General features: G+C 39.1%; 1 protein-coding gene across 4 annotated transcripts in view; it reads left to right on the top strand.

Annotated features, from left to right (window-relative positions):
• The first annotated feature begins 5,397 nt into the window (after positions 1-5,397).
• STAMBP (STAM binding protein) overlaps positions 5,398-14,912 on the top strand; it is a 33,403-nt gene continuing 23,888 nt past the window's right edge. Inside the window, exons 1-2 of one of the 4 annotated variants that reach the window (XM_079940062.1) lie at positions 5,398-5,436; positions 7,302-7,519. In XM_079940062.1, coding sequence (XP_079796188.1) covers positions 7,317-7,519 — 203 coding nt within the window. In that variant the 5' untranslated portion in view covers positions 5,398-5,436; positions 7,302-7,316. Of the gene's footprint in view, positions 5,511-5,647; positions 7,520-14,912 lie in introns of those variants that run through there. The other 3 variants (XM_079940063.1, XM_079940064.1, XM_079940061.1) reach the window with 3 other exon arrangements.

Here is a 14,912-nt window from a genome sequence, read left to right as displayed (position 1 = left end):
GAAGGATCTTTGCATATGTGATCAAATTAAGGATCTTGAGATGGGGAGGTTATCCTGGATTATCAGGGTGAGCCCTAAATGTAATCATATGCGTCTTACAAAATGGAGGCAGAAAGAGATTTGATAGAGACAGAAGAGGGAAAGGCAAAGTGACCATGGAAGCAAAGACTGGAGTGTTGCAGCCACCAGCCAAGCAATGCCAGCAACCACCAGAGGCTGGCAGAAGCAAGGCACGAAAACTCCCTCAAGAGACTCTGAAGGGAGTGTAAATCCTACTGACACCTTAATTTTGTCCCAGTGGTATTGATTTCAGACTTCTGGCCTCCAGAACTGTGAAAAAATAAATTTCTGCTTTTTTTTTATTCTATATATTTTAATGAATTTAGTCACAGAAATTACTCAGTTGCTGACAATTGCTACAAATGCACCTAAAGCCCCTTTATTTATAGCAATTTAACTAGGACAAAACATAAGTAGAAATACATCAGGAAAGTATCATTTCACATTGTTTGACTGAATACACAGCACTTTGAAAATTGAAGAGTATGGCTCTGTTCAATGTCACCTTAAACGTGTGTGAACAAATACCTTATAGTATATCTGTAATTTATTATTTTCACTTGTGTTCCACACTTGTACCTTATTAGATTTCTGTCACCCTCAAAGAATGCAACAGAATATTAGGAAGAGGCAGTTCCAAACTCATAATAAATTTTTTAAAAGAAATTGAAATGGTCCCTTGCTTAATTTATACTATGAAATACAAGTGAATTTTCAAAGGCAGTGGAAAACTTAATGCAGGAAAAATATGAAGAATACTCCAAGTTTTGACTTTGAAAATGTTTAGGTAATGTAAAATATAAAATGATTCACAAACAATACCTTAACTTTATTGTACCATACATCATGTAGTGCATGCTGTATTTATCAAAGCATATTTAATTTTGAACTGAAGCTTAGCATTTCATTATTTTTCTGTACTGTACAGTGAATAATACTGATAAACTTCTGCTTTTTAAAGCCACCAGTTGTGGTGACTTGTTAGAGCAGCCACAGGAAAAATGCCCCATTTGCACAATGATACAATGCTCCAACAACTAGGTAGACGTTTGAAAAATAATACATGTGAATTAAAAGGAAAATATTTTTATTTCACTCTGAAATAACCACAATTACTTGCTAATGGAATGTGGGGGACTGTTGGGCACTGTACAACATCTCAAACCTTAGAATTAAATTGGGTGCTGCCAGACTCATTTCCTGCTCCACGCTGATCTTCAATTAGTACTTGACTTTTGTTACAACTACTGCCCAAAATCCCAGGTTCACAATCATATGACAGCATTGAAAGGAATATAGCACAACCTAATGCTGAAACTGTGAACTACCTACCAGCTAGAAGCTCACGTGGTATCTAACAGATGTCAAATATTGCTGTGAATCCTTCAAAAATTTTAAATATCCTGCTATAGGCTGGTGAATTTATGTGGTGTCCTGGGGGGCGCCCCAGTGTACCTTGTGAACCACAGTCCTGACTGGCTTTCCTATTCCCACCCTTGCCTGCCTAAAATTTGTCAACACAGCCACTGTAATGATCCTTTCAAAACATTAGTCAGATCCTGTCCTTCTTCTGCTTGAACCCTCCCATGGCTTCTCATTTTTCTCAGTGTCAAAGCCAAGGTCCCTGCAATGGCCTATGTGGCCCTACCTATATCGGGGGTCAACAAATAAACAGCCAGACAGTAAAAATGTTAGTCTCTGTGAGCCAGGTTGTTTTTGTCTCAACTATTCAACTCTGCATTGGTAGCATGAAAGCAGCCATAGAAAATATGTAAATGAATGGGCATGGCTGTGTTCCAATAAAACTTCATTTGCAAAGACAAGTAGTTTGCTGAGCCCTGATGTACATGATCTATTGCTATGTTCCCTGTCACTCATTCCACTCCCATCATGCTCAGCCCTTGCTGGTCCTTAAGTACATCAGAGAGCTCCTGGCTCAGGGCCTTTGTACTTGCTGTTCCCTGCCTGCTGTTACCTCCAAGTCTTTACTCAAATCTTTCCAATGAGGGTTTATCTGACTACACTATCTGAAATTACAACTGTCCCCCTGCACTTCTCCTTTCCTTCAATCTGATTCCCTTTACAGAGCCCACTTCTCCCATGGTATTTAGAATCTTCTAATATACTATGTAATTACTTATTTATCACATAATTGCTTGTAATCCATCATTCCCTCACCCATCGCTAGAATATAAGATCCTTGAGGGCAGGGTTGTGTTTCTTTTTGTCTGCTTTGTTGGCTAATATATGCCCAGTGCCTTGAACAGTGTTTGGCACAAAGTAGGTACTCAATAAATAGTTGTTGATTGAATAAATGAATGAATAAATGAATGTTTTTCAAGGAGTATAAATACAGCAGTATGCAATTCTTTATCTTGCAATCAAAGTTATAGTGGTTGGTCATATGGCAATATTTTTGTAAATAAATATGTAAACCAAATATAAAATGATAAAATCCCTCAACCCAAACTGTACAACTCAAATAGCCCTAAAGTTTCTTTTCTCATTTAACTCTTGTTGAAATTTTCAACCTTGAGAATGGCACTCTTACTTAAAACAAAAGGCTCTCAGCTATCAGGAATAAATCGTATAACTCACAGCTAACTAGCAGGTAACAAAGGAAGAAAATACGTCTAAAATAAAATTGACTGCTTATGCACAAATTTAAGCATTAATTGTAATAATACACACACATTTAAAACCTTTACAAGCATACATTAAAAACTCATTTTCCTGGGACTTCCCTGGTGGTCCACTGGTTAAGAATCTGCCTTCCAAATGAAAACAAAAAAGAATCTGCCTTCCAATGCAGGGGACACAGGCTTGATCCCTGGTCGGGGAACTAAGATCCCACATGCTGCGGGGCAACTAAACCCGTGCCTCAGCTACTGAGCCCACATGCTCTGGAGCCGATGCATCACAATTAGAGAAGCCTGCGCACCACAACGAAGACCAGGGCAGCCAATAAATAAATAAATAAACAAACATTGTGCTTGCATGATATATCTTTAAAAAACAAAACAAAACCTCATTTTCCCAGCTAGATATTTTTCTTGGTGACAGGAGACACTATTCTTCAAAACAAACTACAGGTGGAGCCCCAAACCTCAGATTCACCTCAATGTTACTAGTTTTACTGTAGCCTTCTCAAGGAACAACTTCTTCATGAGGTAATTCCAACTCCAACTGAAAAGGAACATAATTTCCATGCATTCATAATATACACATGTGTCATACATATATTTTTGTCCCCATTGCTTTTCACAGTGACCCTTAGAGATTAAACACTCATTTTCAATACAATTTTATTGGCATTGTGACATTAAAAAGTTAGTGTTATGTCCTTTGCTAGGCAAAAAACAGTTGTCTAATATCTCAGGCCAACAATTTTGTGTAGAAAGTAACATAAACAAACTGAAATTTTCAGAAGGAGCTTTCTTTTCCCTGATTTAGAAACCCTGGTAAGTTTAGCCAGGTTTTCAGATCAGCAGTCCCTCTTTGAATGTTGGATTTATGTGGGTGTGATAGAGGGGCTATCTGGCAGGAAAATCCTACTCAAAATCAAAATAGTAGTTCTTTCATAAGATTCAAAATTTTAAGTTAATAAGACAATGAGGCAGAAGATCTTTTTTATTATAGCAACTATTTTTAGAGTTTAAAGAAATTGTGGGTATTCTTCTGGACAGCAGTAGGACAAAGCAATTCAATTACTGGGTAATACAATCAGACTCCAAAGCAAACGGGTTTCTATTTCAGTTTTAAAGCATTTAGTACTGTTAAGCACACCCATTTATGAAATAGTATGTGTAGATAAATAGAAAAGTACTTGCCAATTTTGCAGAGGTCAAAAGCAAGCAAATTCATTGATATTATATAGTGGTCAAGAACAAATGTATATTGATATAATATTTCTAGACAATCTTAAATATTAAACTTTGTTCTTTAGTCTACTAATATTTTTTAAAATTTATAAAGCTGAATACTATACATTGGAGCAGGGACAAATTCAAAGGTAATATTTAACAAAATTCAGACTAGAAATTGAAACAGCTTTAAATATTAAAACATTTAATGAATATTATGATGACCAAGAACTAATATTGCTAAACTAAAACAAATGTGCACCTGCTTCTTATGTGATGGTAACCCCATGAACAGAATCAGTTAATCCATGAAAACATACAGAGAAATTTCTAGTAACAAGCTGATGAAGTCTTTTCTTAATGAAGATTTGAAAGGCTTTCAGTTTGAAAAGGTAATAGTTGTAGAAGATATGCTTTTCAAATTTACGGGTAAAATTTTGTTGTAACATATGCTAAAAAAAATTAATGATTTAACCAGTATTCAAAAAAGAACGTGAGGGGCTAAAGTGGTGTGCTAAAGTCTACAAAATGAAATTTACTTTTAGATCCTACTAGTGGAAACCACTAGAATGCTTGCTCCCCAAATACTCTTCCTCTGGAAACCTTGCCACTAACAAGGATGGACCCTAACAGCCAATGAGTCTAATGTGACCTACCTCTCTGGCCACAAAGATTTAAAACAGAACTGGACATTGAGTTTCTGAATGTGGCAATGAACAAAATTAAGGTGAAATCAAGAGCTGAGACTTGAGTAATTTCTAAAAAAATAAGGGAATGGAAATTTAGAGAAAGTAAATTTCCACATAGAGAAGACCCGAGGATATGTATTTAGCAATAAAAATAAAAGTAAAAACACAGCTCATCTCCTGGTTTTCCAATGACTTAGTAGTATATATAGGGCATTGATAGACTGGTGGGATAGTGTTCAACACCCAATCAATTCTGATAAACCTCATACAGTTTTCTCCAGAGAACTGGGACAAGGTAGCTTTTTAGGACTGACATAATCATTTAACATACCTCACAAATGTGAAGGACATGAAGGCATGGGGTAAACATGAAAGTTGCCAGTCTAATTCCAATAAATGTATGATTTATGTAATAGATTTTATCTGATTCCATACTTTCTAAGCTTTTCTAAGGGATGTTGTATTACAACTTGTGTAGCCTTTCACATGGTGGAATGCATCGGTGGTTAGTGCAGACATTTTAGGTTAGCGCAGACGTTTACTGTGTCCGCGCTAACCTAAAAATAAAAGCTGGCTTGGTCGTTGGGTCCTTTAACTATTTGTTTCCCCTTTCTTCCCCGTTGGTTTTGTTTTACCAATGTGGCCGCCGACCCGCTCTCTCCTCATTGGTGGGTTTTTCCGCAGGTGGCAGCTCTAGCCCCGCCCACCAGTCGCCGCCCCTTGCCCTAAGTTCTTGAGAATTAACCGATAGACCAGAGGGAGGGGGCGGGGTGGGCGCCGGATGTGACGTTTCCGGAAGCGCCGAGTGTCGACCGCGGGGACAGGTGGGGAAGGGTACCGGGAGTATGGTGGGGCCGGGCTGCTGAGCGTGGTCGGACTCTGGCGGGGAGCGGCCACCGTGAGTGTGGGGCCTGCAGCCTTCTCCTCCCCGCGACCCCTGCCCGGCCTGCCGCGCGCGAGGCCCCTGACGGCTCTGGTTCCCAGCCGGGCCCAGCGCGTCCCCTCCTACCGCACGCGAAAGACCCGAAAACCTTTGCTGATTTTTGCCGGGTGTTGACAACTTGGGCTTGAGTGCCTTCGAGAAGGGGGCGTCACGCAGTTGTCAGGAGGTCCCTCTCCACTGTATATGCCTCCTTCGCTCGTTCCTGCTACTTCCTTTCGCCTCCTCCTCATCTTTCCCCCTCGGTTCTTTACGCCACCTTCCCCCCTTATTTACGGATACTGCATCTCCTCCCTGGAGTGTTGCTCAGCTTGTAGCTCTGGGCACCACTTCCTGGCCTCGGGAGGGGGTTCCATTCTCTACCAAAAGATCCTCTACCAAGAGGGACTGAAGAGCAACAAGCTTGCTCTGCTTCAGTTAGCTTTGATGGGCTTGGCCCTGAGTTTAGTAATTAGACAACTTGGGGAGGTTTTAGATTTGCTAGTAGCTTTCTGAGCCCCTAAAAAAGCTCCCACAGGAGATGGAATACCTCTACATCCCTGGTAGTCCCCACAACTTTTGTACTATTAGGGTGTTGGAGAAGAAGGTCGGTGGAGGAAGTGTGACCTAGACATAGAATTGGCCCGGAGAAGACCATCTCTGAGGGAGGGGTTGGAATGGAAAACAAAAGCAGTGGATAGACAAATGAAACTGAAATGTCAGGATTTCTGGGCAGATAAGAATCCCGACTGAAGCAAAAGATCTCTGTTGGGAATGAGTAAGGTTTAAGATTAAAATGAGGCCAGTTGACACAGAGCCTTGAATTCCAAAATCTGCTGTAGCTTGTATATTCTGCAGCATGCTGGTTAGGATGTGCTGTAATTCAGTATGTATCCAATTACCAGAATCTTTTTGGAAATGATCGTAGAGTGGTATCTGATTGGAAGTTGGAGTCTGATTCTAACAGCAACAATATCAAGAAAGATTATAGAATGACTGCAATCTGAGACCCAAGGAGGGAAAACTTCCAGGGTTTTTTGTTGGTTTGTTTTTTGCATTTCAAGTTACCTTTGTGTCCTTTTGTTATTCAGAGAGTACTTAGTCTTTGAAGATAGATTTGAATAAATTGTTTTCTAGGTCTAAATTCCTTGCCCTGAAATGGTGAATGATGTTGTAGGTTGACTGGAATAGTGGTTTCATGAGCAGAGTTGGGATAATGAACATTCATTCCCACACCATGTCCTCTAACTAACCGTGTGCTCAAGTCAGTTACCCTCAGGTTAAATGATCAGCTTGAAGTCAGTTATCATCATGAAAGTTCATTGAGTATACTCTGCCAGGTACTGGGGTGGATGGAAGTGGGTAGCTGGGAGGAGAGATAATGGAAAAAATATAAGATACTGGCCCTCTTTTTGTGATGCCAAGGGCAGGGCTACCTAATGACATGGAATGATTAGCATTAAGAGAGAATTGAAACGCTAGTGGCTCATTATAGTTATACTCTTTGTACCACCTAATTACGGTGCAGGGATTATGGGTTTTTGAATCTGCCAATCCTTTCGTCCTTGTGATATGGGCTTCCTTGAGGGTCTCAGGCTTCTTGTGGGAAAGAGACCTTATTTGATGTGAGCTACAGCATGTGGTATGTTTCTTTTAATTTCTTTGTAAGGTAGAGGTTTGTGGGAAAAACACAGTGTACTAGGCTGTGCTCGGCTAATGGGGGCCTTGCTGTTGATGCCATCTTTTTTTTTTTTTTTTTTTATGTTTCAGAACTTCTTGGTCCTGATGTCTGACCGTGGAGATGTGAGCCTCCCACCCGAAGACCGGGTGAGGGCTCTCTCCCAAATGGGTAGCGCAGTGGAGATAAACGAGGACATTCCACCTCGTCGGTACTTCCGCTCTGGAATGGAGATTATCCGAATGGCATCTATTTACTCTGAGGAAGGCAACATTGAACATGCATTCATCCTCTATAACAAGTATATCACGTAAGACGCCTCCAGTTTCCTTTTTCTTTTCCGGTGACTGATGCCTCACTCATTCTGTCCTTGTGCTCGTTTATTTCAGCTCAGAATTGCTAAAACTAGAGAACTTTACAGCATCATTATCATTAATCATTTTTGCTAGCAGCTCCTACATATTGACTGTCCTTGACATTCAAAGACATGAGTACTGAAAGTGTTATTTTCATGACTCAGTAATTTCATGAGTAAGAGACCTAGCTCTTTGGCTTGTGCCCACATGGCCCAGCTGTTAGACAAGAGAGTTGGTGTTTAAACTATACATGTTTTGTATTGATGAATGTTCTTTGCTGTCCACTGTCTATTAAGACAGCCAATCAGAGAATTATTGTTGAAGTTTAACAGAGCCCAAATTCCTCACCTCTGCTTATTTTGTAGCAAATTGAATGACTCAGGAAAAAGTTTTTTTCTTACCCTTTATCATAAGCATAAAAATCATCAAATAAATAGTGATCACCTACAGTTTGTATAGCTCGTCATAAGACCTTTCCCTTGAGTTGCTTAGCCTCTTGCAGCAGAAATTAAAGATTTCAGTTCAGTTAACAGGAACAATTGCTAAAGCCCCAGTGATATTGGAAAAGATGTCTAATTTAGGAAGGGAATAATGTTAAAGGGTCTCATTTATAATTTCTAGTTTTGTTCTTTCATGATACCAGGATCTTAAAATAATAATAATTACAGTGTATTTGTATGGCTCTTAAATAGTTTGTAAAGTATTTCACCTGCATTATTTCACTTGATCTTCACAGTTCTGCGTACATTGAGTAAGGCACATCATCCTCCCATTCTGCATAGGAGGAAACACCCTCCGGATTTAGTGGTAGGCTTTGTTCCACAGTTTGGAGTGACAAAACCTGGATTTTCTTAACTCTTAATTCAGGATTCATTCTACAACATAGGTCCTGTTCTTTTTGTTTTCTTTCTGGTAATGTTTAATAAATTGAAGGCAGTCTTTTGAGATCATAGTCTTGAGCCACACTAATTTTTGGTTATTTTTTATTGTTTTTGAATAGGTAACATGTATGTGTAGTACAGAATTCAGAAGGCACAAAAGGGTGTATATTTAAAAACTAAATCTCCCTACCACTCCTCTTTTCCCCCAAACCTTTAGCTCCCCTCCCCAGAGACAATCACTCTTATTAGTTTCTTTTTTTTTTTTCTTTTGCGGTACGCGGGCCTCTCACTGTTTTGGCCTCTCCAGTTGCGGAGCACAGGCTCCGGACGCGCAGGCTCAGCGGCCATGGCTCACAGGCCCAGCTGCTCAGCAGCATGTGGGATCTTCCTGGACGGGGGCACGAACCCTTGTCCCCTGCATTGGCAGACGGACTCTCAACCACTGCGCCACCAGGGAAGCCCCTTATTAGTTTCTTATATGTTCTTCCAGAGATGATGTATGCCTATCAATTATATGATATTAAGTTTTTGATCACATGCTACTCTAAAGCAGAGTGTGTCACCTTTGGTGTTAATGACATTTGGGGTTGAATAATTCTTTGTTGTGGGGAGTGTTCTGTGCATTGTAGTGTGTTTAGCAGCATCTTTGGTCTCTCTGCTCGCTAGATGCCAGTAGAACCCTTTACCCCCTAGTTGTGACAACCCAAAATGTCTCCAGATATAAACTAATGCTTTTTAAGAGGCAAAACTGACCCAGTTGAGAACCAGTACTCTAAAGAAGAGTAGGTGTGAGAGTGGATTGCCTAGAATTCATATTGTAAATTTAGAATGGAGAAAAGGGACTGCTATTGTTTTCTTGTTAAGTTTAGAGATAGTGTCTGTTTCCTCAGAGATCTTGCATCCATCCATATCATAATGTCCTGTTATGTGGCCTCAATGTTGATAAAGTTTCGTAGAAGTATAATTATATTTCTGCCTCTCTTTGCTTTCATGGTTTTTCACTCCTAGGCGCAATGGGCACAAAATTTATTTTCCTGAGAAGTTTCTTGCTATTGTCCCACTCTTCATATACTCTGCTGCTGGTAGAATTAGTATTCTTGTATATTTCCAGTATTCTTGTAGGTAGTTCTCTCAGAATGAGGGGCACAATTCTTTTGGGAAATCGTAGTTGAGAAAGTTCAGTAGAATCATGGAATCACTCTACCAGGTATTTTCTGAAGGGCCCTCTGGGTCTTGTTGTCCCACATAGAAAGTGCTTTGAGGGTGAGGACCGTATTCATTCAAGAAATATATATTACATATACCTACTATCTACTTGACACTGCAGTAGGTCCTGAATACGTAGTAAGTAAACTGGCCCCTGCCCTTATTCTTCTTATGGGAGAAGACAGTATACAGGTAAGCAAATAAATATACAGTTCACAAAATGCGGAAAATGCTGTGGAAGCAACAGAGAGTGCTGGGACAGGGAATAACCAAGGTTATCTAATTAAATAGAGTAACATCTGTCTGAGAAGGTAAGATTTAAACTGAGACTTGAAGGATGCCATAGAGTTGGTCATTCCAAAAGCATAAAGCAGAGCATTTAAAACAGATACAGCTGTGTATTCAGAAGCTCTCAGGTAGGAAAGACCTTAGTGTGTTCTGAGGATTGAAAGATCATTGTGTTTGGAGTGTAGCAAGTGAAGAGGGAGAATGACTGCAGATGAAGTTGGAGAGGCAGGCGGGGCCAAATCACGCAGAATCTTATAGGCCAGTGAGGAGTTTACATTTTATCTTGAGAGCAATAGAAAGCCATTGAAAAGTTTTAAGTGAGGTTGTGACCTAATCTTACTTATATTTTAAGAATTAAATTTTGGCTGCTATGTGGTAACTGGTGGAGGGAGTGTCAAGAGAGAGGCTGGTAGGTTGAAGGAACATGGTGGACTGGAAAGGAGCAGACGGATTTGGTATTCTGGAGATAGAGTCCATGGAACTTACTGATAATTTGGGAAAGAAGATGGCATCAAGATTGACCTCAGTTTCTGCCTTGAGTAACTTAGGATTTGCTGGTCCATTTATTGAGATGGGGAGAGTGGTGTTGAAAAGGGGTTGGGTAATGGGAAGATTCAAGGGTTCAGGCCTGATTTTTTGACCTGTTAAGGTGTAAAGTTTAAGTTACCTGTGAGATATCCAAGTAGAGATGTCCAGTAGGAGGTTGGATGTAGCAGTCTGAACTCAGAGGAGAGTTCTGGGTTGGAGATACAAGCCCAGGAGTACTCAACATATAGTTGGTTCTGAAGCCATGAAAACTGCTGAGAGCTTGTAGTGCAGTGGTTCTTAATCTGGGGTCCAGGAACCCACAGGGATTCATTGATAAAATTCAGGGTCCATGAACTTGGTCGGGAGAAACTTTTCTTGTTTTTACTAACCTCTAACTGAAATTTAGCACTTCCTTTAATTTTGAATATAGGCGTCAAACCACAGTATTATTAATATTTGTAGTTTTGTCACCAGTAGAAATCAAGATATTTTTATATTAAATTATGATTGTTGCTGGTATCTCAAAATAACATTTATACTTATCACTACTTCAGAATTACAGTACAGTTATTAAACCCACAACTACATCCTGTTTTTTAATGTATTAACAATGCATTAATAAGTAAGCACATATCACAATTTTTTAATATTTTGAAAACTGCATTACAGTAGAATTGGGCTTTTTGTAATGTTTCATAATTTATATTATATCTTTAAAAAATTATTCTGAGAAGGGTCCATAGGCTTCATTAGATGCCAGAAGGATCCATGGCGTATTAAAGTATCAAGAAACCTTTCCTCGAAGGAAGGTTTGAGAGGTAGGAGGAAATCTAGGAAATCCATCACTTTGTCATGGGAGCCAAAAGAGGTCAGTATTTGCAGGACAGTGGCCAGCTGTGTCAGATGGGCAAGATTTGGGTTTGATGTCATGACGTGGTCAGTAATCTTGGTAAGCAATTTCACTGGAAGGATTAAAGATTGGAGTGGGTTGAAAGGTGAATGGACAGTAAGAGAGTAGAGACTGTGAGTATAGTCCAGAGATCAGAGAACTTTTCCTGTAAAAGGGCCAGATAGTAATTTTTTTTTATCATCTTTATTGGAGTATAATTGCTTTACAATGTTTTGTTAGTTTCTGCTGTATAACAAGGTGAATCAGCTATACATATATTCCCATATCCCCTCCCTCTTGCATCTCCCTCCCATTCTCCTTATCCCACCCCTCTACACCTAGAGAAAACACCGAGCTGATCTCCAACTGCTTCCCACTAGCTATCTGTTTTACGTTTGGTAGTGTATATATGTCCATGCCACTCTCTCACTTTGTCCCAGCTTACCCTTCCGCCTCCCCGTGTCCTCAAGTCCATTCTTTACGTCTACATAGAGACTAACCCTTGGGACCAGAAAGTAGTGGTCTATTTAGTGGACACATCGCTGCCAGACACAGATGTCTGGATTCATGATTTTATGTCAGAGTATCTGGTAGAGCTTTCAAAAGTCAATTAATCACTGCTTCTGAGACCTTGACAACTGATTCAGATTTTTTAAGCAATAACAAAATGTAGTAGGCTTTAAAAAAAAAAAATCTTACCTCTGCTACATAGGTCTGACTGCTGTGAGGGATTGAAAAGAATATGCCTATGTTTGATGAAAGATATTTAACAAGTATTGTTTTAACAGAGTTGACTTTTCAAAGAGAACTGCACTTGAATTATTACTATAATATTAGAATAAAAATGTTTATCAATAAAAAAAATACTTCAAGCTTTTTTATTTGTGTCCTGCCCCTATTTCTTCAGAAACTTTTTTTTTTTTTAGATTCCATATATATGTGTTAGCATATACGGTATTTGTTTTTCTCTTTCTGACTTACCTCACTCTGTATGACAGACTCTCAGTCCATCCACCTCACTACAAATAACTCAATTTCGTTTCTTTTTATGGCGAGTAATATTCCATTGTATATATGTGCCACATCTTCTTTATCCATTCATCTGTCGATGTACACTTAGGTTGCTTCCACGTCCTGGCTATTGTAAATAGAGCTGCAGTGAACATTGTGGTACATGACTCTTTTTGAATTATGGTTTTCTCAGGGTATATGCCCAGTGGTGGGATTGCTGGGTCATGTGGTAATTCTATCTGTAGTTTTTTAAGGAACCTCCATACTGTTCTCCATAGTGGCTGTATCAATTTACATTCCCACCAACAGTGCAAAAGGGTTCCCTTTTCTCCACACCCTCTCCGGCATTTATTGTTTGTAGGTTTTTTGATGATGGCCATTCTGCCTGGTGTGAGGTGATACCTCACTGTAGTTTTGATTTGCAGTTCTCTAATTATTAGTGATGTTGAGCATCCTTTCATGTGTTTGCTGGCAATCTGTATATCTTCTTTGGAGAAATGTCTATTTAGGTCTTCTGCCCATTTTTGGATTGGGTTGTTTGTTTTTTTGATACTGAGCTGCATGAGCTGCTTGTATATGTTTGAGATTAATCCTTTGTCAGTTGTTTTGTTTGCAAATATTTTCTCCCATTCTGAGGGTTGTCTTTTGGTCTTGTTTATGGTTTCCTTTGCTGTGCAAAAGCTTTTAAGCTTCATTAGGTCCCATTTGTTTATTTTTGTTTCTATTTCCATTTCTCTAGGAGGTGGGTCATAAAGGATCTTGCTGTGATTTATGTCATAGCGTGTTCTGCATGTGTTTTCCTCTAAGAGTTTGATAGTGTCTGGCCTTACATTTAGGTCTTTAATCCATTTTGAGCTTATTTTTGTGTATGGTGTTAGGGAGTGTTCTAATTTCATTCTTTTACATGTATCTGTCCAGTTTTCCCAGCACCACTTATTGAAGAGGCTGTCTTTTCTCCATTGTATATTCTTGCCTCCTTTATCAAAAATAAGGTGACCATACGTGCATGGGTTTATCTCTGGGCTTTCTATCCTGTTCCATTGATCTATATTTCTGTTTTTGTGCCGGTACCATACTGTCTTGATTAGTGTAGCTTTGGAGTATAGTCTGAAGTCAGGGAGCCTGATTCCTCCAGCTCCGTTTTTCTTTCTCAAGATTGCTTTGGCTATTTGGGGTCTTTTGTGTTTCCATACAAATTGTGAAATTTTTTGTTCTAGTTCTGTGGAAAATGCCAGTGGTAGTTTGATAGGGATTCCATTGAATCTGTAGATTGCTTTGGGTAGTATAGTCATTTTCACAAGGTTGATTCTTCCAATCCAAGAACATGGTATATCTCTCTATCTCTTTGTATCATCTTTAATTTCCTTCATCAGTGTCTTATAGTTTTCTGCATACATGTCTTTTGTCTCCTTCGTAGGTTTATTCCTAGGTATTTTATTCTTTTTGTTGCAATGGTAAATGGGAGTGTTTCCTTAATCTCTCTTTCAGATGTTTCATCACTAGTGTATAGGAATGCCAGAGATTTCTGTTCATTAATTTTGTATCCTGCTACTTTACCAAATTCATTGATTAGCTCTAGTAGTTTTCTGGTAGCGTCTTTAGGATTGTCTATGTATAGTATCCTGTCATCTGCCAACAGTGACAGTTTTACTTCTTCTTTTCCTATTTGGATTCCTTTTATTTCTTTTTCTTCTCTGATTGCTGTTGCTAAAACTTCCAAAAGTATGTTGAATAATAGTGGTGAGAGTGGGCAACCTTGTCTTGTTCCTGATCTTAGTGGAAATGGTTTCAGTTTTTTCACAATTGAGAATGATGTTGGCTGTGGCTTTGTCACATATGGCCTTTATTATGTTGATGTACGTTCCCTCTATGCCTACTTTCTGGAGAGTTTTTATCATGAATGGGTGTTGAATTTTGTCAGAAGTTTTTTCTGCATCTATTGAGATGATCATATGGTTTTTCTCCTTCAGTTTGTTAATATGGTGTATCACATTGATTGATTCGCATATATTGAAGAATCCTTGCATCCTGGGATAAACCCCACTTGATCGTGGTGTATGATCCTTTTACTGTGCTGTTGGATTCTGTTTGCTAGTATCCTGTTGAGGATTTTTGCATTTATGTTCATCAGTGATATTGGCCTGTAGTTTTCTTTTTTTGTGACGTCTTTGTCTGGTTTTGGTATCTTGGTAATGGTGGCCTCGTAGAATGAATTTGGGAGTGTTCCTCCCTGTTTTATATTTTGGAAGAGTTTGGGAAGGATAGGTGTTAGCTCTTCTCTAAATGTTTGATAGAATTCGCCTGTGAAACCATCTGGTCCTGGGCTTTTGTTTGTTGGAAGATTTTTAATCACAGTTTCAATTTCAGTGTGTGATTGGTCTGTTTATATTTTCTATTTGTTCCTGGTTCAGTCTCAGAAGGTTGTGCATTTCTTAGAATTTGTCCATTTCTTCCAGGTTGTCCATTTTATTGGCATATAGTTGCTTCTGGTAATCTCTCATGGTCCTTTGTATTTCTGCAGTGTCAGTTGTTACTTCTCCTTTT

Source organism: Stenella coeruleoalba (genome assembly GCF_951394435.1).
Source record: "Stenella coeruleoalba genome assembly, chromosome: 13".
In the NCBI taxonomy this organism is placed as follows: domain Eukaryota; kingdom Metazoa; phylum Chordata; class Mammalia; order Artiodactyla; family Delphinidae; genus Stenella; species Stenella coeruleoalba.
The sequence above is the reverse complement of the archived record's forward strand: the minus strand, read 5'-3'. Positions and strand labels throughout refer to the sequence as shown.